Source organism: Brienomyrus brachyistius, chromosome 18 (genome assembly GCF_023856365.1).
Source record: "Brienomyrus brachyistius isolate T26 chromosome 18, BBRACH_0.4, whole genome shotgun sequence".
NCBI classification, from domain to species: Eukaryota; Metazoa; Chordata; class Actinopteri; order Osteoglossiformes; family Mormyridae; genus Brienomyrus; species Brienomyrus brachyistius.
In genome coordinates this window covers 10,138,220-10,164,175 of record NC_064550.1, presented here as the reverse complement: position 1 = coordinate 10,164,175, position 25,956 = coordinate 10,138,220, and the positions used below count along the sequence as shown (strand labels likewise).

The 25,956-nt window shown below is 46.3% G+C and overlaps 1 protein-coding gene across 4 annotated transcripts; it reads right to left on the bottom strand.

The window, feature by feature from the left end:
- Positions 1 to 194: 194 nt before the first annotated feature.
- trim37 (tripartite motif containing 37) lies at positions 195 to 25,609 on the bottom strand. 4 transcript variants are annotated; one of them, XM_048982486.1, is made up of 27 exons: positions 25,252 to 25,609; positions 24,170 to 24,252; positions 23,479 to 23,580; positions 21,980 to 22,020; positions 21,625 to 21,741; positions 21,195 to 21,282; positions 20,083 to 20,205; positions 19,705 to 19,828; positions 19,533 to 19,600; positions 18,729 to 18,809; positions 17,858 to 17,982; positions 12,221 to 12,271; positions 11,845 to 11,926; positions 11,646 to 11,722; positions 11,253 to 11,432; positions 10,412 to 10,526; positions 10,118 to 10,312; positions 9,631 to 9,767; positions 7,467 to 7,549; positions 5,455 to 5,643; positions 5,067 to 5,354; positions 4,309 to 4,467; positions 3,683 to 3,908; positions 3,191 to 3,297; positions 2,155 to 2,301; positions 1,955 to 2,033; positions 195 to 1,667 (listed from the first exon to the last, which is right to left on the bottom strand). In XM_048982486.1, exons 2-26 carry the CDS (start codon positions 24,188 to 24,190, stop codon positions 1,975 to 1,977), a joined length of 2,985 nt encoding a protein of 994 aa, XP_048838443.1. In that variant the 5' UTR covers positions 24,191 to 24,252; positions 25,252 to 25,609; the 3' UTR covers positions 195 to 1,667; positions 1,955 to 1,974. The 4 variants fall into 4 exon arrangements, with proteins under 4 accessions (XP_048838443.1, XP_048838444.1, XP_048838445.1 ...); XM_048982487.1 differs by having other exon boundaries at positions 195 to 2,033; positions 3,683 to 3,878; positions 25,252 to 25,608; XM_048982488.1 differs by lacking the exon at positions 18,729 to 18,809 and having other exon boundaries at positions 195 to 2,033; positions 25,252 to 25,608.
- Positions 25,610 to 25,956: the final 347 nt, after the last annotated feature.

Sequence of the window (25,956 nt, the reverse complement as noted above, 5' to 3'; positions counted from 1 at the left end):
AAAACATACATGCTGCTTTTCAATCCATCTCATTCAATTGGCTTTAATCTGTTTATATCGAAGAAGACCACCACTTTGAGCAGAGGAAGCATATTTCATATGTATTGTGGACATTTCCTGTATAATAGAATTAATCTCGGGGGGGGGGGGGGGGGGGGGGGGTCAGTTTGATTCATTAAAAGGAAGCTGGTCTGTTCATTTACATCCCAAATAAACTTTTATTTCAAGGACAAAATATTTCAATTTGTTCATTACTCTTGTGACTTAGTGTTCATTTCCAACAAAACTCAGATGTTGCATTTTCAAAATTAAAATCCCGAACAATCAACGATAGTACACACTCAAAAGGTAAAGACCATTCCGTGAGATTTCACCCAGTCCAGTCCAGTCACACAGACACACGCTCTCATTCAGTGTAGGTGAAACATAACAGATCACAAAGCAGATATTCCACAGGTTTGGCGGAGGACTTAGTATTTGAATATTCATAACAGGAATTTCATAAATGCATGACACGGAGCACTGAAGACGCACCAAGACCAGAGTTCTGAAATGGTCTCCTAAACGGACATCGAAACTGCAATCATTCAGCACAGCAGGTAGGGAAGATAATGAGCCAATCGTATTCTCTCATTCATAACTGTGGTGCAGATGAATGAGATGAAGCTATAACATGCAGCGCAGTACGAATATTTAACACTGGGAAATGCATTTACACAATGTGTCTCCAAAACCCAGCTGACCTGACCTCTCCTGACATTAACAAAGAGGAATCTCGACAGTAAACACATCCAGCATTCACAAGTTTCAGAGAAACACCTTAGAGCCGACATTAAATGAAAGTTTAAAACCACTGACAAGATGTTCAGATAAAAAATAGAATTTACAAAAAAAGACCATCAGAAAAAGGACATGAATATATTTGACCACATCCGATTGTCCCAACTATCACAGGATGAGAAACAACCCATGAACTGTTGTAGCGGCAAGCTGCAGCGTAGGGCTAAGTACTACGAAGCTGACTGACGAACACAAAACGAACACACTGACCAATATCAATGCAAGATGGAAGCAGCTCCAGCTTCCATCCCATTGGCTGATTGTAAGTGCTAAAAGGTGAAATCGCTGGACGAAAAGTGCAGGGAATGAACAAGGAATCAGGGAACGTTCCCTTCAAATTGGTCTAAAAAGGAGCCAGTCTGAAATGCAGAGCAATAATTCAGTCCGAGATCCCCTAGGAATGGCCTTCCACTATTAAAAGGCAAGGCAAAACAAGCCCCCCCTCACAAGTTCAAAACTCCAATAAAGGGGGGGGGGGGGTAGTTCAATAAGAACAAAAACATGCAGCCAAGCAGCACAATCCCATCCAGTACATTAAGTGCGCAGCCTGCAGGCATCGATCGCAAAGAGACTGACCAGCAGCGAGTTCGATTCCCTGTTAACAGAAGTCGGGGGGGGGGGGGCACGCTGGAGGGAGACCAGCAGCAGGCTAGTGGCAGGATGTGCCTTTACGCCCAACAACAGTAAACTGTCCTCTGACACCGGGCCTCCAGTGAAAGTACCACCACAAGAAGCCAGTCAATGACTGTCGATAAACACCATTCATTAGGGCTCATTGAGGGTGTGTCTACTTTAACGATGGCTCTCCTGGTTTGACTTCGGAGGTGCTGGAGGAGGGAATGCAGTGTATGAGCACAAAGGAATTATTTTCGCCTCGACGACCCTGTTCAGGATCATACAGCAGAGTACAGCACATCCATTTCCAAGAGCAGTGGAAATCGTCTCCCAAATACGTTGCATTGTTCTGGCCAAAAATCCAACAAATTTATACAAAAATAAAACAGTAATAAAAAAAGATGACACGCTAGAGAGAATATGAATAACTACGAGTGCAAGGTGAACTTTGGAGAGAATGTGGTTAGTTCTGTACAGCGGTGCACAAGGCCGTCCGCACCAGTGCTGCCGCGAGACCAGTCACCTCTCGCTGGACTCCCCTGCCGTAAAGCTCAGGTCCTCAGAGCTCAGCGGGTCACCTGGAAAGACAGAATCCCACCAACCTTTTTTTTTACAGGAGTGCTAAAACGCCGGTTAGCTCACGTCACACCTGAGCCGCACAGATGACAGTCAGTGTTGGGAGTGCGGCCCAGTGCCCACCTGGACAAGGCAGCGCCCGGCCATCGTAGCGGCAGTCGCCAGCCTCCAGTGTCACGGCCTCGTCCTCGTTTTCCGTGTCGCACTCGATCTCGCTGTCACTGCTCATGCCGGGCAGGAGGTGCAGAGACTGCTTCTGGCAAGGCAGCCCTGAAGAGAGGGCGAGAGGAACGTCTGAGAACAGCTATGGGCTCCCCCGAGGCTGGTAATCGCAGACCGAACGCACGAAACATACGAGATCTACGGATGCTGGGATTTGCGCAAAATGCTGACGGAAGTGGGAGATGTTCCTCGATTGGACCCTTGCAGCTTGAAGGGACCGAGTTCCCAGGGGCTGGCAAACCCGAGTTTGTGTCACAGCAAGCCTGAACGGCACTCAGCCAGCTGAAACGCTCCTGTGATACCAGCCCTGCTTCTCGCTCTCCATCCTCTCCCTGCATGTGCTCGGGTCACTCCTGCCCTTGGTGCCGCCTTTCAGAACCGTTAACACAACAGCAGCCGCCCTACGAGTCACTCATCAGGAACTAATGTTCCATCTCTCTCTTTACGATCAGCAATTGAACGTCACCTGGGGATTACTGCACGGAAAACGGTCTGACATATTGGTTCCTCGTTGGGGGAACGAGCTGCCAAACTGCATCCTGTCTGCAGAGTTTCACATGACCTTTGAGATTTGCCTTAAGACCTCTATCTAGGAAATACCCTGATTCTCCCAGCCAGTCTCCATTTGCTGTTCCATTGATATGGTGTCACTTAGTACGTCTAGATGCCCTGATGTAGGTTGCAGCAAATCTCCTAGTTTCTCTTGGCGTCATTTGACCTGCTTCTCTGATACTAGATTATAATGTTTTGTATCGCTCCTGTTCCCAGGGGATTGTTACTGGTCTCTCACTGGACAACTAACCTGGCAGAACAACCCAAGCTGGCTCCGTGACATTGATATGCTTGTGATGTATTATTAGGTTCACTTTATGCCACAAATACCAGCGAAATAAAAAGGGGAGAACCAAAGCGAGAGCGACATGCAGGATGGAGTCACCTTCTTCGGGGTGTGGAGAGGCTCCCTCCGACAGCACCAGCAGGGACTCCCGGATCTCGCTGGGGCCCTCCAGGTCCCCATCCAGGGAGCTGTCAGTTAGGCCAGCCCTGCCGACAGGAAACGTAAAGGGTACTCAGTTCACAGCATCCTCAAGACGAAAAATCGACATCCGCAGAATCAAAGCAAGTGCTGCAAGGACTAGACAGCGACTCAGTATGAAAATGCTTCTCTGTAGAGTGAAAAGCAGGACATGAATCACAGCTGCACAGAGGAGGTATACGCTTGACACCAGTGGTGGAGAGTTCAGGTCCATAAAGTAAAAATCCAGACCAAGATTTTGCTTCAACCAACCAGTTGAGTATAAAGGGTCAGTCACCCAGTGCTCAACAGGTTGGATGAAACAAAATCTTGGTCCGGATTTTTTTACTTTCTGGACCTGAACTTTCTATCTCTGGTGCCGGAAGGGCCTCTGGGTTCAGCACTCACACCTACCCCAGGGCGGGGGGCCGGCGGTTCTTGGTGGCCGGCAGGACCCCATTGAGACCGGCCATATTGAAGAGGTCAGCGCCGGCAGTCCCGTAGTGCTGCTCCTCGTGCTTGGAGCTCGATGGCTTGTCGCGGGACGCGCAGCCGGAGCCGGCCACGGGGGGAGCGGAGGCATGGATCCCGCCGCGTGCCTTTGGGGCCCCTGCAGCAGACAGGAGCCCTCTAGTGTCCCCTTGGGGCATGACAGTAAGTCATCCCACAGGTGTGGGACAGAACAAGGTGGAACCGCGCAAAGAGCGAACTAAGAATTAAAACTTAAATTGTAAGACGTCACCGAGAAGCTCCAAAGCGAGAGTAGGACTAGGGGCTGCACATTTATCATCCATTACCATCTTCATACATTTATGATTTTTTTTTGTATTGAAAATTATTGTATGTGGTACTATAATGTCTTCTGTGTGTGTATTTTGCAGTCTGTAACTACAAACAATTACCTTCAGGGTAATACAAGTGCTCCAATTCTGATTCATCATTAATCTGACATGGCTCATTTTTACAACAAGTCCTGAGCTACTGTAGAGGCTGTTTTCACGGGGGGGGGGGGGGGGGGGGGTGTTTCCCCAAACACAGACCTTCTGCCGCCGAGGACAGCTCCCCCCTTCCGCCTTCAGTAACAGCGTCCCCAGCTTGGCCCCGGGGCTCCTTGTCCGCAACCTCCGCTGCCCTGCGCAGGGACAGGCCGCCGGCAGCCCCCCCGGCTTCCTGCTTGGGAGGGGGCACCTTTTTGGCACCTGCGGCAAACACACAGGGGCTCATCGTCAGGTGTTAGTGATACCACCCTGCAGCACGCAACGGGACACAAAGAAACAGCCGATTATCCCAGTCACACTAAGCAGACCATCATCCCACCCACTGAGCTCTGTTTTGGTGTCACCGAAGATCTTAATATAGTGATATTTCCTTAACCAACTGCTGACATCCGTGCACTTTCCCCCCCATCCAATCACAGAGCAGCGCTTTTTAATACCAAAGAGAAGCAAAATTCAAAAGGTAACACACTGATTTACATCGGTAGAGAATTTAATTTCGCGTCCCTCCCACTTATTCAGTTTCAAGGCTTAAAATGATTCATGAAGTCATGCTTCAGCACAAGTAAATGAACAAGTAATACAGGTGGTAGTTAAAACCAGAGGTGGATAGTTCAGGTCCAGAGAGTACAAATCCAGACCACAATTTCGTTGCAACCAACAAGTTGAGCACAAAGAGTCAGTGGATTCAACTATTTGGTTAAAACAAAACCTTGGTGTGGATATGTACTTTCTGGACCTGAACTTTCCACCTGTGCTTAAAACCCAAAACGTACGGGTGGAGGGCCGGCAGCCACACTCACCAGCCCGGCAGTGCCTGGCAGCGGCCGTGCCCTTGTTCAGGAGCTCCTGGCCGTTGGGTTTTCCCCGCGTGCCCTCAGTGTCCACTGGTGCCATAGAGCAGGGTGCTCCGGATGGGCTGGCCCTGGACTCCCCAGCGCCCTGTGCTTCTAGGTGGCACTTCACATCTGACATTTTGCTGCGCACCTCTGCCATCTGGGCCTTGAGCCGGATCAGGACCCCGGAATCGGGGGCTGACCGCCGCACTGCCTGCGGACGTCGGTCTCGATCCTTCCTGGAGTTGGTTTGGACTGGGCGGGAAGAGAAATCAAAAATGTGAAATGTTGAGAAGTGCAAAGCAGCAGGACAAAAGGGTAAAAGGTAGAGAGCAGAAGGCAGTAGGTGCCATGCCTGCGCTTTGCAGCAGAGACGCCGGGGGTCGAGGCTGGAGCCCCCACAGCGACTCGACGCTACTGCGATCCTTCAGGTCCAGCAGCTGGATGAGGATGACGGGGTCGATCTCCAGGAGGCTGCTGCTGGTGGCCGAAGCCAGGCTGGACGGCCCACGGCGGAGACCGCGTGAGCCGGGGTTCGAACCCCCTGCAAAGAGCGCCAGGACCACACACACTGGTGTCAGAGCAAAACCACTCTGAAAAACACTCTCGACAAAATGCGAGTGTATTTACAGCTTACTTGAGCGTTACAAAGTGAACATTGATTCCGTGTTGCTTTCATGGTGGTACGATATCGCATGCTGATTATATGACGCATGCACCCTAATTACCGGTTGCACAAAACACCTTAAGATTTTCGTTAAAGTCCGAGTTAGTTTCCTTAAGATAGTCCGCTGCACAAAACACCCTTAAGTCACCTCCTTAAGATTTCCTTAAAATTTTCTCTTAAGTATTTAAGTTTTTCTCTTTATCTTGGTCTTACACTTAAGGAATCCCTTAACGACTGCACAAAAGACCTTAGCAACCAAACTAAGAAAAAAAAATTAAGGTACCTCTAACCGTAGCTTAACTGCAACATGGCCGAGTTTATGATAACAAATAACGAAAATGAACGCATCCCAAAAAGTGTCCCGCGACCAGGAGAACCCCTTAGATACGCTTAATGATGAGCAACTAATTTTGCTTTAGTAATTTGTCCGACCGTCTGCAGTTGGATCACCCCCCAATCCGAAGCTGTGCTCCCCCAGCTGCGTTGCAGTTAATGCGGGTTTATGCTATGGGCTCCTTCCAGGCTGTAATAGACGATGTATTTCATGTCCAGAAATCACCGGTGTGCCGCGTCATTCATGTCCGCTACCATCGCTGCCTCATTTGAAAGAGGTGTTGGAGGTGGACCTCCACCATGAAAATGACATTTTGTATAGAATAAATTCGGGAAATGAATTATTTGTTATAGAACATTAAGCCTGTTTCACGTTCAGCTGAGCTCGCCGACTAACCATAAGGTTACCCACCCTTACAGTCTACTTTATATCTATACCTTAAATACTTTAAATGTGTAATAAGTTGCTCCTCTTCAACAAGTTTATGTACAGAGTTCTATTTCATAGACTAATGTTAACAGTTCCCTCAAGTCATGTTAGTCACTTAACCTATCTGAAGTAGCTAGTTAACGTCAACTGCTAAGACTTCTTACTAGTTTTGTCGCATTCATTCCTGTAATTAGTGAATTATTTTTTGGCCAGAACAGATAAGTCATAATGTTTTGAACCTCTTGGATGGACCTTTTCACCAGACTTCTTGAATTAATTTTCATCGCAATTTCCTTTTGTTTGCGGATCAAATTTATTTATTTATTAAATATATTCTTTTATCAGTATGTTCTCTCTTTTATTGTATTCCTCCAAACGTATAATCTTTTCCTGCCTTTCTTGTCTATTTTTTTTTTTTTACTTTGAGCAACTTTGTGAGGCGATGACGGGCATCACGAGCAGGCGCTAGTGTTCTGAGCAACACCCTTAAATAAATCCATTAGCTAAAGAGAAATTAAAATTTAAGTGTCATACTAAAGGGGAAACCTTTAGGTGTTTTGTGCAACCGGCCCCCGGGCCTCAAATAACACAAACATCTGTCTGGACGTGGGCTTTTTGGTACTTTTACTTACACCCACAATTTGGTCAGAAGATTAGTAGAAGACCTTAAACATTAATGAGAGGCACATACTTAATGGATCCACATTAATGGATCTAACTTACGGGGCATAGATAAACATCCATATAGCACTGAAAAGCCAGCATGCTGTCAGATATACACGCAGCACCAGAAACCCCGTAATTTATTGCGCATTATGATGCTGTGTAGCGTCGTATCGCGGTGTGATATCATACAGTCTTAGCTGCTTCGATCAAAAGTGAGGCGAGTCTGGGGAACACGCAGGCCGGGACTGGAGCCCCTCCCCATCAGCATTACCTGCAGCCCCTCCCACATCCTCCGGCAGCTCCCCTTCCTCCAGCTCCAGGTTCCCACTGTACTCCACGTCATTCTCGCCAGACCTGCATAAGTACCAGACATATTACTGGCCATCAATGACAGATGGACGGCAAGGCAAACTCTGGTCATCAAATGACTGAACTTAAGAGATTTGAGTGGTGCGACAGTCTAATTGGCCAGGAGCGACACGCCCAATGACTCAACCCACACAACTTATCTACAGACCAACAAATAGGAGGGTTTTTTTCCTTTGCTAGAGACCTTATTTACCACAAGTTCAAATGCAAAAAGAAAAAAGAAAGAGGGCATTCTAGGTAAAAGTACACTGTGTTTCCTGAAGCCTCCCCCAACCAAATAACCCAGGACAAAAATGTAGACCTACCTGCTATTAAGTATTACAACCCCCCCCCCCCCCCACACACACACACACACACACACTTCCAGTACAGAAAGTAATTACTAAGAGTTAGAGAGAACGAATGTTTAAATATTTTCCCCATTTGAGTTTTCCTCATTCCTCATGTTGAGAAATGACTTGCCGAGTGTGTTTTAGTCAGTCCAAAGAGATTGATTCATCACGTCAACAAAAAGTATTCCCTCCAAATAAAGAGCATCTTCCAAAAGGGGTGAAACGTCTGTGTCGATTAGAGGTCCATAGACCGACCAGACAGATGAAACCTCTAAACAGTCTTATTAGGAGAAAACGCTTCTTGGCTTCAGGCCATTCGGTCGCAGGTGCCAGGGCAGGTTGTAACCTCCAATTCATTACTGGTGGCAAGTGAGGAGCATCGTGACAAGATACCAGCGGCTCTTGGATGGGACTTAGCAGCAAAGCTTTAAATAGCCGACCAACTGCACACGCTCTGCACTTCAAGACCGTGACAACATCTCTCCCAACTCTGCTGGGCAAAAGCAGATGGAGTCCATGACCGACAAACACTCCGTTTCATTCCTCTGCATTTTTATGAATGCCTACATAAAACACCCCATCACAGCAAATGTACATTCTTCCCGAGTTTCACAGGTGTCAACAGAACTGTTTGGTGCAACTGCCGTTAAAAAGTTCAAAGTTCAAATCGACTTTCAAAAATCCCTAACACAAAAAATTATTCAGAACTAAACTCTTATGAGAAACCGACGAATTACATACAGATCAGTATAAACCCACCTTACCGACATAATAAACAATGTATAACCCATAACATTTACATTCAGAAGATGGAAGCCAAGTTGTGTAAAACACCAAGGATTTAAAATGAACCAGAGACTGCAGGACCTAAATTATGGCTGGATTCAAATCTACAGCGCCGCACACGCAGACACTGCATTTCCAGATAACCGAAATACCCACAATGCCCTTCATTTTTGCCCATCGTGTTCTTAGACCCTAAAATGGGTGTTAGACACTGAATAATAGATCAGCAAAGGGCACCCGGGGGGGAGGGGGGGCTGTCAGGGTGACAGAGATGCTACTGCAGAGAAACTGGGTGGAGCTATTTATAGAACTAGGAGAACATCTGGAAGGATCCGGAACGGGAGGCCAGGAGAAACCCTGTACAGAGAGACAGCCAGCCTTCACCAGATCCGCTCTAACGAGAGACAAGGACATTCCGGAAAGGTGAGAGAGGATGATGGGGATGTACAGAGGGACCGGGCTGCGGGGGCTTTAAGGGGGGGGCACGACCGTGTGTTTGCAGCGATACAGAAGCCGACGTGACTCACTGACGCCTCATCAGGTCCAACAGTAGAATGGGGGGGGGGGGATGTACAGAGGGACCAGGAGGGGGGGGGGGGGGCTGCGGGGGGTTTAAGGGGGTACTCTGGGGTCACACGAGCAGCAGTGACTCAACTCTGATCTATCGTTTTACAGAGAGTCACATGCTATCCGGGTTCAGCCATTTTCTGCCGAATTCAGGGACATAGGAACCGGGGGAGGACGCCTACCCCCGATGGTTTAATTTGGCTGAATTCGCCCCCCCTATAAATAGCCCTTTGCTTTTATATTAAGCAGTGTCCCCCCCCCCCCAATATCAAAGCAGCCCATACACTGCCGGCTGCGTTTCCATTCGCACCTCCAGTGACCCGGGCAGCCGCTCCGGGGGGGGGGGGGGGGGGGGGCTCCCTATTGGCTCGGCTCACTCACATGGTCTCCTCGTCGATGTCATTCTCCTCTGTGTTGCTGGTGGCCGTCGAGCTCCCTGAAGTGCTGCTTCCGTCCAGGGGGTTGACCTCCTCATCCCCCGTCAGACAGTCCACTTCCAGGTCCCCATCTGATAACTCCTGGGGGAGGGACGGTGCAGAGCGCAAGGTTAACGGGGGGGGGGGGGTTAGGTCTACCCGGGCACGCTCAGTACAACTCACTGCTAGTTGGCATTTTAAAAGTCATAAAACTCAACAACTGCTACAGGAAGTACAGCCAGCCATAGAACTATTCCTGGTGCAAGGCATGCTGGGATCAGGAAACTAGCAGCCTCCCCTAAAGCCAGGAACTAATATCCCTTTAACTTTAAACTGAAGGCATTTGTTCCACCAAATCTGCTATCTAAAGTATAATTAGTGAAAAGAAACAAACACGTTAATTTGATGCTGCCTGTAGGAGGACAAATTTAGCGGGACGCTTGATGACTCACGTTGGAGTCGTCGTGCTGCGTCTTCTCCTCCTCTTCCTCGTCCTTGACCTCTGCAGCTGTAGCTTGGGTGCCACCTTCTGCCACAGACCCCTTTCCAGGCCGGGGGTCCCGCTCTGAGGCAGAGGGGCACGAGCGCCCGCCGGGGGGGGACGAGCTGCGAGATTTCTGCCTGCGGAACAGCTCGATCGCCAGCCGCTGTCACCACGGCAACACCGACAAGGTAACCATTACAATCACGCAAAGAAAAAAACAGAGCAGAGAGCTTTGCACTTAAGGGCTTCAGGCGGCAAGCACCTCTTTCAGGTTGTTAATCTGCTGGATGTAGCTGGTTTGGGCAGACTCAAGCTGGCTGATGTACCAGCATTGGTCTCTGCACTTCTGGAAGAACGTCGGCGATCGCACCTGGTACCTGCCCAGCGAGGTCACAAAAACCCCACCTCAAGCTTATTACAGTTTATTATAAAATTTACCAAAATCCTGCTCAAAATGCTCCTGTGAAAGCAAACAGACGAGCATTCCTTAGCAGCAGCGTTTCCGAAACCGGTCCCAGGGGACTCAGACGGTCCACGTTTTTGCTCCCTCCCAGCTAAAAAACGTGGACCGTCTGTGGGTCCCCGAGGATCGGATTGGGAAACACTGATTTAGAGGAGAAAAAATGTATTCATTAAAATAATTAAGTGGCTCCCTTTTACCATTTAAAAATGGTATAAACTCATTAATAATAATAAAAAAAGTTAACTCATTTATAATTGTATATTATTTGCAAAGGTGTTGCAACCCAAGTAATAACATGATTATAAACCACTCATAAACCCTTTTAAAGGGTTTATATCTTCTTGTAAAGTGGTACCATAAATTTTAATCTAGCATCTTCCATCTCTTACAGTGGGTGCAGCAACTCTCCACCTGCACAGCAGAAAAGGACCACTGTGCTTCATTAAGTCCCCGGTGAAAAACAGCCCTTTGATGCCAACACATCAGGCCCTCTGAAGGACCTGATTGTAACACTGATTGTACGAGTCATACAAAAGCCACTATATAGCGTTCAAATCAGCCAACTGTGCCATTCTGAAACCTCCCAGCCTTAAAGCTTTCCCACCTTTTACCAAAGTCTCCCCCACTCAGCATCACGTACCGGAGGACGAGGGTGTCGGTCTGCATATTCAGGTAGCCCTCGCTGGCCAGGAGATCAAGCCGGAAGAAGCGGTTGTACCCCCAGCACTCTCCGACCTCAAAGTCGGACGCAAACTCCCGGATGATGTTCTTTGTAGGGTCACTGGAAGCCTGGTGCACCATCTCCACTCGGTATTCATATCTCCGGGGACACAGGCAACGGTGTTAGATCTCAACTCAAAAGCTGAGGTTCCTTCAAAGAAGCAGAACTTCCAAAGGTGAAACTCACAAAGATGGCTTTAAGACCTCAGACGGACCCACACTAGCTTTAGAAAGTCCTGCTTAACGTGGTCTTGCATTCACATCAGTCAAGTTGTTCTACAGTCACTCTTCAAACGACAACCGAGGAACATACTTTGAAGTTTCCGGAAGGCCAGCCGACAGCTCGAGGAACACCGAGAGGTAATTTCCACGGACGACGCCATTTCCATCCTGTCGGTGGCGGAACACACATTTAATGAGTGTAATAACCAAGAGATCCTTCACTGACGAAGAACCTCTAATCATTCGCCGACACAATCATATCGTTAGAGATGTGTAAAACAGTCACTCACTGGATAAACCTTTAATCTCCAGCAGAGTCCCGAAATCTGAAGGGGTGGACTGTATATGGGGTCAGCTCTTTGTCTCAGGGTGCTGTGGGTTAAACAAGGGGGGGCATGGCAAGACAGGTGAACCAGAGACTAATAACAGACCGAATCGCAAAAACAGTAGGTATGCTCTTCATTGACGTGATTTCCCCATTAAGATGGAGAATAAAAAAAAAAGAGAATTAAGATCTTTTGCAGTAGAAGTTACAACATAAAGCTCTTAACATCAAAACTACATACGCCAGTGCACACACACACACACACACACACACACACACACACACACACACACACACACACACACACACACACACACACACACACACACACACACACGTACCTGAAGTTCGCCAATACAAAGGTGCTGGAATCATAGGCTGGTACTAGCTCACTAGGAAGAGAGAAGCACATTAGCTTGTGAAAAACATCCTAAAAAGTTTTATGAAACATTGCAGAAAATGTATAATGCATGGACTGATATTGGTTTGTGAAACAGAAAACATTTACAGGGGAAAAGTCTCCAGTATTCAAACTGGCCAACACCGCATAATGTCAGATCTCAGACCATCTAGAAATTGATCCGTTTCTATGGCGTTGCGGTGTTCTGCTAATTACACACGTCTCCAGCATAATGCACTTCAAACACTATTTTTCAATGTCTGTCACTTAAATCAATAAATGCTGAAAATATATGGATTACTGAGGGGAACAGCATTCCTTCCATTCTTAAATATGCCCATCATTGATTTTACATTAAGAGACAAAAACCTACCATACAACTAAAAGGTTATTTTTACAAGAACAAAAAGACCATGGAACACAGATCTTCACTAACTGCAGAATTCCCAAAATAAAACTGCACTACCCTATTTACTTGCTCTTGATGTCACTGAATGGCTTTGTGTACGTTCCAGCCTAATATAAACCCAGAAAAATAAATCATTTACAAAGGTCGGCTAAGAAAAAGAAACTTGTTTAAAGTTTATCGGAGTGCTCAGATACACCACCTGTTCTGTGGTTAAGCAGACTACCGTCCATTTAAAATGAAGCCTAATGAAATCTCCAGTCACACAGTACCATTCCAATTAGGTAACTACATGCAACAGATTCGAGGCACTACATCAAACTCCAGTTCTCATTGGCTGTAGGGTATGCTAGTCTGACAAAACCTGAGTCTTCCGAATTAAAAGCCCTGTTTAAACCAGAAGTGGCTAATCTTATCCGCAAAGGGCTGGTGTGTTTGCAGGTTTTTGGGGGTAACCTGTGGGTCAGCTGTTCAAACCCAGGTGTGAGGACTCTCCAGCCAATCAGTCCTCTAATTAGTGACCTGATTAGGGAGTTCCAGCAAAAATCTGCATACACACCGTCCCTTTCTGGGTAAGACTGGCCACCCCTGGCTTAAACCAAGCTAGAATCTGAGCCCCTTTATGAAATTGACACAAAATGGTTTAAATGCATATGCAAAGCGTTAGTTTTAAACTAGATGCTGTTTAAATGGCAACGATATAAATTTGATTCATTTCAAATCTTCACTCATGCAGTGAGACTGCAAAGTTTGAAAAAGATCCATGAAATATTTTTGTGACTTTGCACGCAAGAGGTAAAACAGAGGTGGCAGCAGACTGGTCTCAAAACTATGCATTCATATACATCCAAGTACTGCAATTAGGGGGAGAGACGTGTCAGAATCAGGTGGTTTCGGCACAAAAGCTCCCTCTTAAATATGACTATATCAGCGTTCGACATGAGCAATAGCTCGTCGTATGTCGGGCAAGTTGATTGACCAGTTGGGGCCAGTGACAGCGATTCTGCTTTTCACAGTAACGGTGTAGCATGTCTAAAAGTACGTTACCCAGCTAGCTAATATGCGTTAGTGTAACTTCACTCATAAAAGACGGTAGCCACAACACGCAACTGTCATAGCAGGTCAATCAGCTAGCAACCAGGCCTCATTATGTAACCAAGCTATGCAGCATGAACAATCTGCCTTAAGCATAGCTACACTAGCTGACTAGCCAAGACACTTGTTTAAACTTTAGTGCCTGATGTGAATACAAAATTATGGACGTATTTTTTTTTTTTTTTTTTTTAAGAGACCATACTCCCTGTATCCATTACTACTTGACTGCTTTTGTTTTCCGTAATGATGTGCTCTGATATCTAGTCCTCAAACTGCAGAAGATGAGAGCAGTTCAAGCTGTTGTGAACATGCTTGGTCCACTGCATTACTGCTGGGTTGTAAATATATTGCACTGCTCTGGTGATGTTAGCTGTTTATATCAAATCTCCTGTGCTCATATGCACAGAATAACCAGATGATAATTCATTTGAATTCACTTACTATGCATGTGAAGGAATCCATTCCTTCAGTAATCCAAAATTTATATGACATTTTATAGTCGGTGTAGGGAAAGCATTTGAATAAGTGTTACGTTTCCTTTATCATAAGCTTGGGACTGGTGTAGGTCCGAGCGAAGAAAACGTTTCAGTAAAACTTTACTTGAGGGGGCAGAAGTAACAACTGTTACTACTCAAGTACAAATCATGAGAAAACATCTTACCTTGTAAGCAAAATATAAACTTTTACAACTGATTAAAAATGAACGAACAAGGGATCAGTACTTATTTTCTGGTTAATACATTTAGTGAGAGTACTACTGCATTATATGTAATGACCTACGACATCTTCAGGTCTGCACAGGATAGATAATGCAGACACAAAATTTACAGTATTCTTGAAAAAAAAGGCACCCTTGCCAGACAGAAGGAGCTTGCAGTGAAGGATCCAAAGCTCACAAAATGCATGCATGCGTAAAATCAAAAATGAATATCCCAAGAAAATTTGTTTTAGTTCTTTATTTGAATGGGAGATGTTACACTGTACTGGATCAGTGATACCTTAAGGAGGTGATACCTTAACGTGGCCCGAATTTAGTTAAGGCAAAAAAAATAAAAAATCTTCTACAGAGCTCCTATGCAGTATGTATTTTTAAGTTTTTGACGTACGTGATGACTTAACCATGCACCCCATGGTCATCCGAAGACAGTCCACATCACCCCGTCCTTTAAATCTGACCAGTCAGCCCTTGCAACATTAAGTCACTGGAATGACACATCTCTGCCACAAAACTAAAAGAAGCAAACTGTCCTGCAGTTTCCACAAACATTTCACCTTCACCTGCTTAATGAACCTCATTTATCCCTGATATTAAATACAAGTAACCGGCCAGGTTTGTCCCTGCCGGCTGTAATGCTCCCATTTTCCGGACAAACGGCATCTGCTGGAGTTATGGACTCCAAAACCTCCACCACGTTCTTCTCAAGCAACCCCATGATTGCTGTGTGTACAGCCAAGGTGTCAGTCATGTTAACTTCCTGTCAGTACTTATGAGAAGAGACAAATGACAGGGGAGTCTGCCGCCTGCTTTATGGACTTTAACTCGCAAGCGATGTTATAACACCCATCAGATCTTTCGTGTTTCTGGTGTTCAAGTGAAACCGATGCATAAAGCAGCCAATATTAACGGGGTTAAATGATATGCAGTGGATTAGGTCACCTAGATGAAGACAGGATGCATGGGTCATTCTTTCACCAACACCCACTTCAAAATAATTTTTGCAGCTTGATGCAATTAGTCTCATTAGAAGCACTTCTCACTACTTCAGATGCAATGTGGCGTTCCGACAGCAATTAGAAAGGTCAGCTGCGAATTTGCAGGAATCACAGTACATTTTCATATCAAAGGATTACATAAGTGCTATCAAAAACTCTCCTTTCCCCCCCCACACTTTAACTTAAATCTTTCCAGTGGTGCAATTACAAGCAAATATGCAATTTCGTCCAGGCTGCAATACTGAACAGATTGACAATTGACATCTTGGCACCATTTTCATAGGCAGCGCTAAGGGTATCAATTATTTCCTCCCGCAATTCTCAGATATTTGACATCAAAAAGCCAGAGCACGGTACAGACACAAGCGAGCCACCCAGCTAGTTACCATGGTGCACTTCCCGTCATCTGCAGTGAGTCAAATGCGTTACATAATTCCCATTCTGAATAACAAACGTCAGGGCTTAAGGACAGGCAGAGACCTGGGGAAGGGAAATGCTGCAGGACGGCAGAAGCCATGCGACGAACAAACAGCACAAGAAGTGACTCACAGAGTGCTGCAAGAGTGCTTTTATAAAAAGAAACTGTGCAATCTAAATATACAAACTGGGCCAGATATTCCAACATTTCAAACTTTAGAAAGACCATCTACACACTGGAGGAGAGAAACCCCACCGCCCGCCACAGAGTCGTACAACCGCACTTTGACACAAGCGTTGCTTTAAGCTCATCTAGAACATCCAAAAATCCTAACACTATATCAACATCCCCCACCCCACTCAGATAAAAGGGGCTTGACACGTCCCACCTACCCATGTGAGCACCACAGTAAATGTAGCACAAACACTGACACAAACATACAAGTGTGTGTTAAACTAGTTGCTCAATTGATACTTTCCCAAACCTTGAAACCCTGCAATATACCCACCTAAACAGCCGGCCACATTTACTACCTTCCTCAAAATGACCAGAAACAGGGCTTCTTCCCCGAGAAAGACTCCCAAACTTTTGTTCGATAATGTACCGTATTACCCCCTAATATATACATTACGGACCTGCATATTACACACACCCTACAATAAACATATACATTTACCCATTGCAACCTCTTCTTTTGGTCCAGCCATGTTGGTTCAAAGTAGCCAACACAAGCCAAGCATTCCTTTAGTTCTCCAAACCCGTCTACGATGCAACACCACAGTACATTTAAAACGGGCTTTTGCTGAATGCTCATAATCGTGACGAACAGATTTAACCCCACCTGACTGACCAGTAACCCTTGAGGAGCGACTATCCCAATAGCCCCAGTACGTCTGAAAGCACTGCAGTGCTTTCATAGATGCATTATATCGTAAGGCTGGACGAAGAACCTGCTTCATTTGAAAAGGCAGATGGGAAGAGCTTTTAAATCGAGCAGAAAGGGACAGTTTCAATGGAGGTACCATTTACGTAAATGTCAAACATAAAAAGGCAGTTAAAAAAAAATTATAATAAAAGACCAGAATAGAAGTTCTTCATGTCTGTTGCAAGCGTTGCTGCTATTCACCCAACACAGATAAAAGTCTGAATGCTATCGTGAGCGATTCACTCCTGAAGAGCAGACTCTAAAAAATAGCAAACATCTGAAAGCAAAGAGGCAAGGTCATGCTTTAGCTGTGAATAAATCTTAGCATGCATGCATGACCAGAATCGATAAAGGGGCAAGACAGGCCAGTAATCTTAGCTTTACTCCAGTACTGCCTGTAAACCGAGTTAATTTTAGAGGTCACCATTAAAAGGTCTGTACGCTTTGCCTGTTAGGCAATATCCACGGCATTTTCTGAAACTGACCCCGCCTTGATGTGAACTGAACACAACCTCGTTTCTTCAAATACCATTTCTCTAACATAGCAGCTCTCCAGTATACTTTGTTGATGAGGGGAAAAAAATCCCCCCCCCCTGCTTTCTCCTCAGTGAATAAGCAATCAAATGATAATGAAAGAGGCCAGTTCATTAGTGCAAATGTGCCTATTAATGCTTTAGTTTTACTCTTCGGTGAAACTACTCCATAGCAACGATGCTTGGAGATTCGATTCACACTCCTGGTGCTGGGTCAGGAGACACAACAGGAAATCACATCCCAGCTCCGGCTCTGAAATCAATCTTAAGACCAGACATTCGAGCTTCTACCAGCAGCGGTAGGACATCAGGAACCACCACAAAGGTTGCAGCGGTGAGCCGTCATTGCTGCAACATGGGAGCTTGGCAGTATCCTGTTGAAGTTTGACCAAAGACCACTTGGGATCCAAGGGCATCACTGGCTAGCCGTCGCTCGGCTCGTCACCTTGGAGCACGTTGGACCCGACCCCCAAGACCCGGAAGCCTACCTGGTGAAGTCTGGTGGTACGGGCGTGGTGACGAAAGACTGCATGGGCTTGCGGTGAACCTGCTGGAACATAAGCAGGATCTCGGGGCTCTTGGAGATCAGCTCACTCTTGCTGCAGGAGCGAAGCTGTGGACGAGGAACACAAAGCCTTTGATGGAACCATCTGCTCCAGCGATGAACACAACCTTTAACCAGACGCCACCAGCTACCACTGTCCCCGAGTCACCGTGGGCCATTGAACACCAAGCATCCCTGGTGATGTTGAGAGCGCAATAAACACCAAGTGTGGAAGCTTTTCATAGCACCACGTTGCACAGAATCCCTTACACCTGGGTTCCCCAGTTCCAGTCCTGGAGGGCCAGTCCGCACCACAGTTTGCAGATTTCCCTGCTCAAACACACCTTATTCAGCTCACCGGCCAATTGCCAGGTTCAGTAGGTATGTCTGACCAGGGAAATCTGCAGCAGAGATGGCAGGTTCAGGTCCAGAAAGTAAAAATCCAGACCAAGATTTTGTTTCGACGAACCAGACGAGTACTTTGTGACTGTGACTGTGTTCAATGGGCTTGCTGAAACAAAAATTGCAGTCTGGATTCTGACTTTCTACCTCCGTGTCAGACGGGTCCCCCAGGAGCAGAATTGGGGAACCCTGCCTTAAAAAAAAAAAAACACTCAAGCTTGGTGAAGCTTTGGTCAGAGGCAGTTCGTGTGAATACAAGTCCTCAGGCAGGCAAGTTCAGCCTATAGACTACAGTGGAAACTGAATGACTAATGACACAGAGTCTTCGGCCCCCTCAGGCTACTCCGGACCGGTTCAGAATACGTTCAAGCCTCTCCCCATGACACACCCTGCTACACTTTCCTGCTACTCACAGCGAGGCAGGAGACACAGAACGAGTGTACCAGAGGAGAACAGTCATGGCCTGCATGAGATATGTGGTCTGCGGCTTGTGTCTGAAAGTCAAGACATTTGGACAGAAAACACTGGATGAGGTAAAATTAGCCACTGACTGGACAGGGGGCCAATTATTCTGTTTATTAATAATAACATTCCAGCTCAAACTAGGGCCATCTTCAAATATCGTTTTTCCCCAGTTGAAAGTCACTGGGAGGCACTAAAGCTGGAGGAATTTAAAGATCTAGCCATCAAGGAAACTAGGATACAGAGGCCATCTGACATCCAGCCAGCTGGCTCTCAAGCTACCCACTGCGAAAATTAGCACACCTACACTCCACCATGAGTACACCATTATCGAGACCACTATCTCCAGAGTGCTCCCCTCAAAGGGTACCGTCCTCTATTTAACTGCATCCACTGCCAGTGCAAACCATTAGATGCTCAACTACACTTGTACCAGTAATGCCAAGTACCGAATCAGCTGTACAAATAATGCGATCCTCATACTGAAAATAAGCTAATTATTTGGAATGCAACAATGCAGCAGTGAACTCAATTTTAAATGTTTAAAATTAGTGGAAGAGTGAAGAGTTTCTCTTCATACTTTGTCGTCCAATTACCAGCCATCTAGCATGCAAACGAATCCAGCCCTTATTGCGCCGGGAAGCCTGGACACCCCGATCACACACTCCCACACACACCACCCTGACATGAAGCTACACTTTGCTTGGCTCCCCAAGTCAGGGCCAGTCGTGACACAGAGGAACGTGCAGCTATACCTGATGCTCCACCTCCTGTAGCAGGGACTCCAGCAACTCCGTCTCTTGAGTAAGCGACGTCTTCTGACCTAGTAAGAGAAAGACCAGATGTGCGTTTCAGGTGTGACCGTCCACACCCCCCCCCTCCCCGCTCCAGCGACATGCGGCAGGTTCAGAGGACGGCCACGCCCACCCATGAGGGTGATGAGCTTGTTCTTCAGCTGGTTGTCCAGACGTGCGATCATCATCTCCACCGCGTTGCGGATCTCCCTCACACGCTCGTCTTTCGCCCCACGGACCGCCTCCACATTCCTTTCCTGGGGAAAAAAAAATGAGCATCTATTAAATTAGCAGGACCATCACTGAAAATGGTCATAAAAGCAAAACAATGTTGCAGTTCAGGGTCATAAACTCAATACCGTAATATCTTGAATTAGTGGCACCATCTAGTGGACAAACTGTTCTTCTGCATCTGAAACGTTACCATGGTGCGCATCTACGGAAATGCCAGGGAATGAGAGAGCGCTGGCCAATCCAGCGCGAAGGTGACGGCCCTCTGCGAATCACTGACCACTTCCTGCACCAGGCTGATCAGCTCCATCAGGCGACGCTGCAGCTTGGCCACTTCCTCGTTCACTTTGCTCACGTGCTGCTCGTAGATCTCGGCCAGGGGCTTGAAGGTATGTCCGCCGTGCTGAGGGGAGGGGGGGCGTGCATTAGAGGTGGGGCTCCCCAGGATGCTAACGTATGGCACAGCCCGGCACCAGACCTAAACATCACGACTGCAACGAGCTAGTGGACATCTCTGCACCATGACACCTAGGGTTCAGCAAATAGATAGATACTTTATTAATATCCTGAAAGAAATTTAGGAAACCCTTAAACGGCAGCGGTGGGATTTGAACTCACGCCTAAATTCAGCACCTTAGACCGCTTGACCCCTCCACCAGTAGTCGCATGGGAGCACATACTGAGATCTTTAAACTTTTTCATGCACAGACAAATTTTAAAATAAGTATTTTCATATTAACAGGTCAAAGCCTAAACATACCACAGGATTTCCAAGTACAGTTACATTACAATAAAAAGGCAACAAAAAGGCTACCATGAGGGAGAACACCATAGTCTCTCGGCAGCAGCTCCTCTGTTCTTGCTGGACTGAACGACTCAGAAACCCAGCACACCCAGTCTGTTTTACCCCTTACCGCCAAGGTGGCTAAGCAGTTTGATTGTGAACGCTTTCCATCTACCCTCGAACCAAATGTTAAGCTGCCCAGCAGCCAGAGATACAGTCTACATTAGATTATTACACACCAAAAAAAGAATTTCTATCACAATCAGCATATACAGCCAAACTAACAAAAAAGCAACACATTACAATGACCCCAATTTGGACATTTAGTATAAACTAGAAAAATAAAAGATATAAATCAGAGAACCCTTTGTAGATGTGAATTAGCATTATTTACACTTAATTTGATCGGTTACTGCATTGGCCAAATCAGCACAACTGCACAGCACGCAGAATATGGTTAAGCTACGTTTACAATGAAACCCTCACACTACACCGGTTAAAAGTTCACTCCGACGGCCTGAGGCTACAGCCATCAGCTGACACTTAGACCTCAGCAAATCCAAGGTTTCCAAAAACGAGAGGAGCAGGTGTCCACGGCCAACCCTTACCATGCCGCCCCAAAGCGCACACTGGTGACAGATACACTTCTTGCAGGTCCAGCAGAAGACACTGAGCTTCTCGTGGTGATTCTCACACCTGAATCGCCATGGAACAGACGTGGGACACTGTCAGAGTTCAGTTATCGCAACTCCTAATAGACAGGTAGTTATAAATATTAACACGGGAGTAGAAGTTTGCGGGAAGAGTTGAGCGCTTAGATATCTTGGGTGTAGAAGTCACATTGAGGTTGGCCTGGATGTGTCACAGGATAAACCACTGCAAGATGCTTCAATGCACATAAACAAGATCTGGCTAGGTTTGCTCAACACTGAAAACGTCGACATCCAGACAAGTACTGGCAGAAAGTGGAAAGATCTGCAGAATGAACCGTGGAGTAGGTGTCTGCACAATGGTCCCCCAGGACGGGCAAAGGCTCACTTGTCCTTGTCGTTCTCCTCATGCTTGGAGAGGTTGCAGAGCTGCAGTGTGTCCAGTTGCTGCGTGACCTCCTCCGCCCACCGACAGTTGACGAGCTCCCGCAGTTGCAGTGGTGCCCTGAAAGAGCTCAGATATTTATTCACCGAGTCATGCAAAATGACCACAAACACAGCCTAATGCGATCCCCTTGGGTGGAGTGTGGGACAGTCTATTTAAAGCGACGAATCGATGCATGTAAGAAGCATGAACTTCTGGCGAACTTCATACTTGACTCCACAGACCCATTTGGCAAAACTAATCAAAGAAAGACACGATAAACACCAAGGCTCCTGCGAAAAGCACCAGGCACACTCACCGGCAGTGCGGACACTGAGCTCTCTGCTCCGTCAACCAGCGCTGGAAAAAAGAGCGAGAAACAGGAAAAATCGACAGATAATTAGCGCGAAAATGGTAAACAAAGAAAAGCTGAAAGGATCTCTGGTGTCTGTTAATAGAGTGTTTCCCAATCCAGTCCTCAGGGACCCCCCCCCAGACAGACCAAAATTATTGGGACTGTCTGTGGGTCCCCCAAGGACTGGACTGGGAAACACTTCTTTAAGAAAAGAGATTATAGCGATGGGCTAAATGCAGGGGACACGTTTCGTTGTTGCGCAATGTCTGCTATGGCGTGTCAACAATGACGACTGGTCACTAAATTCTAAAAAATACATAAATAATTCAATGACCTCACGATGAGGCCTTAACGCTTTTCCCATATCCAAGCTCCATGTACCTGGGGAATCAGAATATCCCTATTGTGAATATCACCACAAAGGAACGGACTCTCTCTCACCTACGATTCTCAGCACGATCAAAACCACCCACAGAAGACATATTTACATCTACAAGCTCCACTGTGGTTTAGCACACTGGCAAAAATGCAGCTGAACTGCGATCAACAAATGCCTTGGGTCAAGAACTAAAGCTTATTGCCCTCATCTGAAGTTGTACATTAGCTGCAGGGAGAAACATTCTATACGACAAGCCTCTTTACCACAAATTTACCCACAACTCAAGATGGTTACCTCCAAGAAACTGCGACCAGCCTCCGTATTCCAGAACCACACCCCAGAGCAAAAAACAAAACTGGCACGAGACATATCCAGTAACACACAATGCAAGCCTTCAGCAGTTACGCCACACCTTACCAGCGCCTGGAGGCAGAGAATATCATTGCCTGATGAAACGAAAATGGACTTTAATTATAGCGCAGCTTAAGTAGCATATCGAGCTCAGCTGTGTAAGTGAGCCCACACACACCCCTGTGCAAAGTGGGGGAAATCATCTATAAATGGACACTGCCGCTAAACATATGTACACAGACTGGCAGGCTGGGGAGGGACAGCTTCATGTCTCCCATGTTTACCAGATGTGTTAAGTTACAGGTAGGGTCGCATAATGGGGGGGGGGGGGGGAGGGGGGCAGAGTTGAAGTAGCAAATCTCATGCGCAGTTTCCAAATTGAATTGGTACGTCCAGGATAAAATCAGACGTGAGGGAAAAACTACTGCTGATATCACTCCTTCCTGATATCACTCCTGTAGCAGACAGTGTGCTCAGTAGGAAAATCATGCATGTTAGTTAGCCCAATATCAGTTAGTAGAAGATTACAAAGTGGAAGATCTACAAATGCACACAATTTTAAAACAACAAATTCTTCTCTGTAAACGACATTCCAGCACTGGTTCTGATGCCAAGTGGCTTCATTCCCCCCGAAGATGAGCTTATTTTTACGCTATGCCATTTGACTTACTAGCCAAGTGGCAGCGGCATCCCCCCACCCCCCCACCCATCCTCACCCCCCACCCATCCTCACCCGGATGCAGCTGAAGCAGCAGAGCTTGGAGCAGTGTGGGCAGAGCCGGGCATCCCGCAACTTTTCCATGCAGATAAAGCACCTGAACACCTCCGCAATACTCTGGGGGGGGGGTAAAGGAATTAAAGAATTGTGTGTATGAAAGAAGAAAAAAAAACTGCATTAAAGGAACGCGGGGTCTAACAGGAAAAAAAAGTTATTAAAAAACGGTAGTTATGCATTCAACAGAAGCAAAACCCAATTACAAATGTCTCTGAATGGCATGTATTCCTGCAACTACCATTTTGATGGGAAATTAGATGAAATGACCTATATTTTGCCTTTTGCACAAGTACGGGTACATTGGAATGCTTCTTTTCATAAATTCCAACTTTTCTTCAGGTATCAGTGAGGCTATGCGGGACTTGAACCAACGACCTTCTGGTCACAGACACTGAGGCCTAACCCACCGAGCCACATACATCAGCTCTTTATGGCAAAACACCTCAGCAACACATCACACTCAGAAACATACATACTTCAGATTAGCAGCGATGTACAATATTAACTGCTGGAGCACTTTATTGTTTGGAACAGAAGAAAATGCACAAACAGCAGCAGCCCGGTAAACCTGGCCCTCATACTGTATTCAGCTGTTACACCTGAGGGGTTAGACAAAATTCTGTAGGAGAGAAAAATTCAAGAAATATACCTCAACACTCTGCTCATCCATTTCAGCCGGCTTTGACTCTCCAGGGGACGGCAGCTGCAGGTAAAATCTTCTGACCCCTAATACTTTAAAAACATGAAAGTAATTAGACTAAGAAAATTACAGACAAATCAAAAAAGAACAGATGAAATGGCTCCATAATTCAGTTACTTTATTTCAATTAAGCTCTATAAGATACCATTTGTGCAGTGGATGACAGTTATGCTTGTTTGCAAAGCTGTGGATTTTCACTAATTAGGGGGTAGACATTACCTCATCCCCCCCCACCAACACTACCACCAAAGAATATGGTGATGGCAGTTACATCACAGTGGAAAATAACCTAAATTCTACACATTTAAAATATAGTTGGAGTCAGTTGTGGAAGGGTACCAGTATGTTGGTTCATTTTCTGTGTATAAAAACTTAAGAGACTGATGACACAGCGGGTTTGCAGCAACAACACGAGAGTCACAAATAACTGGGGGGGGGGAACATCCGACACGGCAGTGCAGGGACGTGGCTATATCAGCCAGGAAAGAGGGCATCGGGAAAGACGATCACAATCCTGATCTGATTAGACAGCAGACAGAGGACTCGAAATTATGAGGGCAATAATATTATATATTATACACACACACACATATACATACATACATACATACATACATATACACGCACACACAAACACCGTGAGCCACAGTCTGTTGTTCAGCCGCAAACTAAACCCACCGAACTAAAACAACATGCAGCCATTGTGGGATGCACACTGCAGAGAAATGGAGCTGCCGCACGTCGATGCAAAAGCTGGGCAGGACCCGTGTCGGGTCCTAGCTGGCGCCCGTGTGTAATCAGCGCCAGGGCTTCGTTTGGACCATCAGGGCAAGAAGCAGCCGAAGCGCAGCGCCCAGTTGACGTTGACGGATTTTTTTTTTTTTTGTAAAGCGCCAGTTTGATAGTCATTTATCATTCCATCCACATGACATTATATATATGTATACATAATGTATGTATGTATATATATATATATATTAAACTATCGTTCAGACACAGCTAAACAAATACACACAAGAGCAAATACTCACGGCACTAGCTAGTCAAGATTTGATTAAGTGTAGTGTCCGTGCGGTCCGTCGTAGCGACGAGCGGGTGGGCGAGCGCAGCGCTGCAGAGCAGGGGCGGAGCGCAGCCTATGCAGTCAGCGTGCACTGCGAAATCATATACACAAACAGCACATCGCGGAGAAACATTAACGAATCATGGCCGACACTTCAAAACTTATACAAGCGAAGCCGTTAGCACTTGCATCGGAGTAATGAGCGGTCCAGCTAAACCGGTTAACTAATAAGACTGTGTTTCTTTTTAACTCAGTTGCACGCCGCTATTACTGCTTCTGCTACCCAGCTTGTCACCATAGGAGACCGTTCTTCCTCTTCTCGCGAGACTTTCGAAAGGGGCTGAATTTCCTGGTATCCAATAGCAGAGCGAGGAGACGGTGCGAAGGCGGGACTTCAGGGAGGCGAGAACCAATAGCGCCATCCGCCGCCAAGCTTTCCGGCCAGCTGATCCAATTTTACCAGATGGACGCTAAAGTATTTGGCTGCAGAACTGGTTATAAGGTCAACTATTTCGCTTACTTACGAGGCGTTATAGCACACGCAAAAACACATATCTACCTACCTATTGTGAATCATTAGATGCATTCATTCCAGTTGTAATTAATTAAGAAAACATTCATTAAAGAATATTATTTGGTGTATGCCGTAGCATGCTAATCACCATTATTTAAT

Bases quoted from the DNA above. Each gene is read 5' to 3' on its own strand.
- trim37 (XM_048982486.1), bottom strand. From the start codon at position 24,190: ATGGATGAGCAGAGTGTTGAG. The intron at 11,723-11,844 runs GTGAGTGACTGT...CGCCACCGACAG, and splicing joins GGAGATTAAAGGTTTATCCA to GATGGAAATGGCGTCGTCCG. The intron at 2,302-3,190 runs GTGACTCCATCC...CCCTCTCTTCAG, and splicing joins CTCTCCACACCCCGAAGAAG to GGCTGCCTTGCCAGAAGCAG.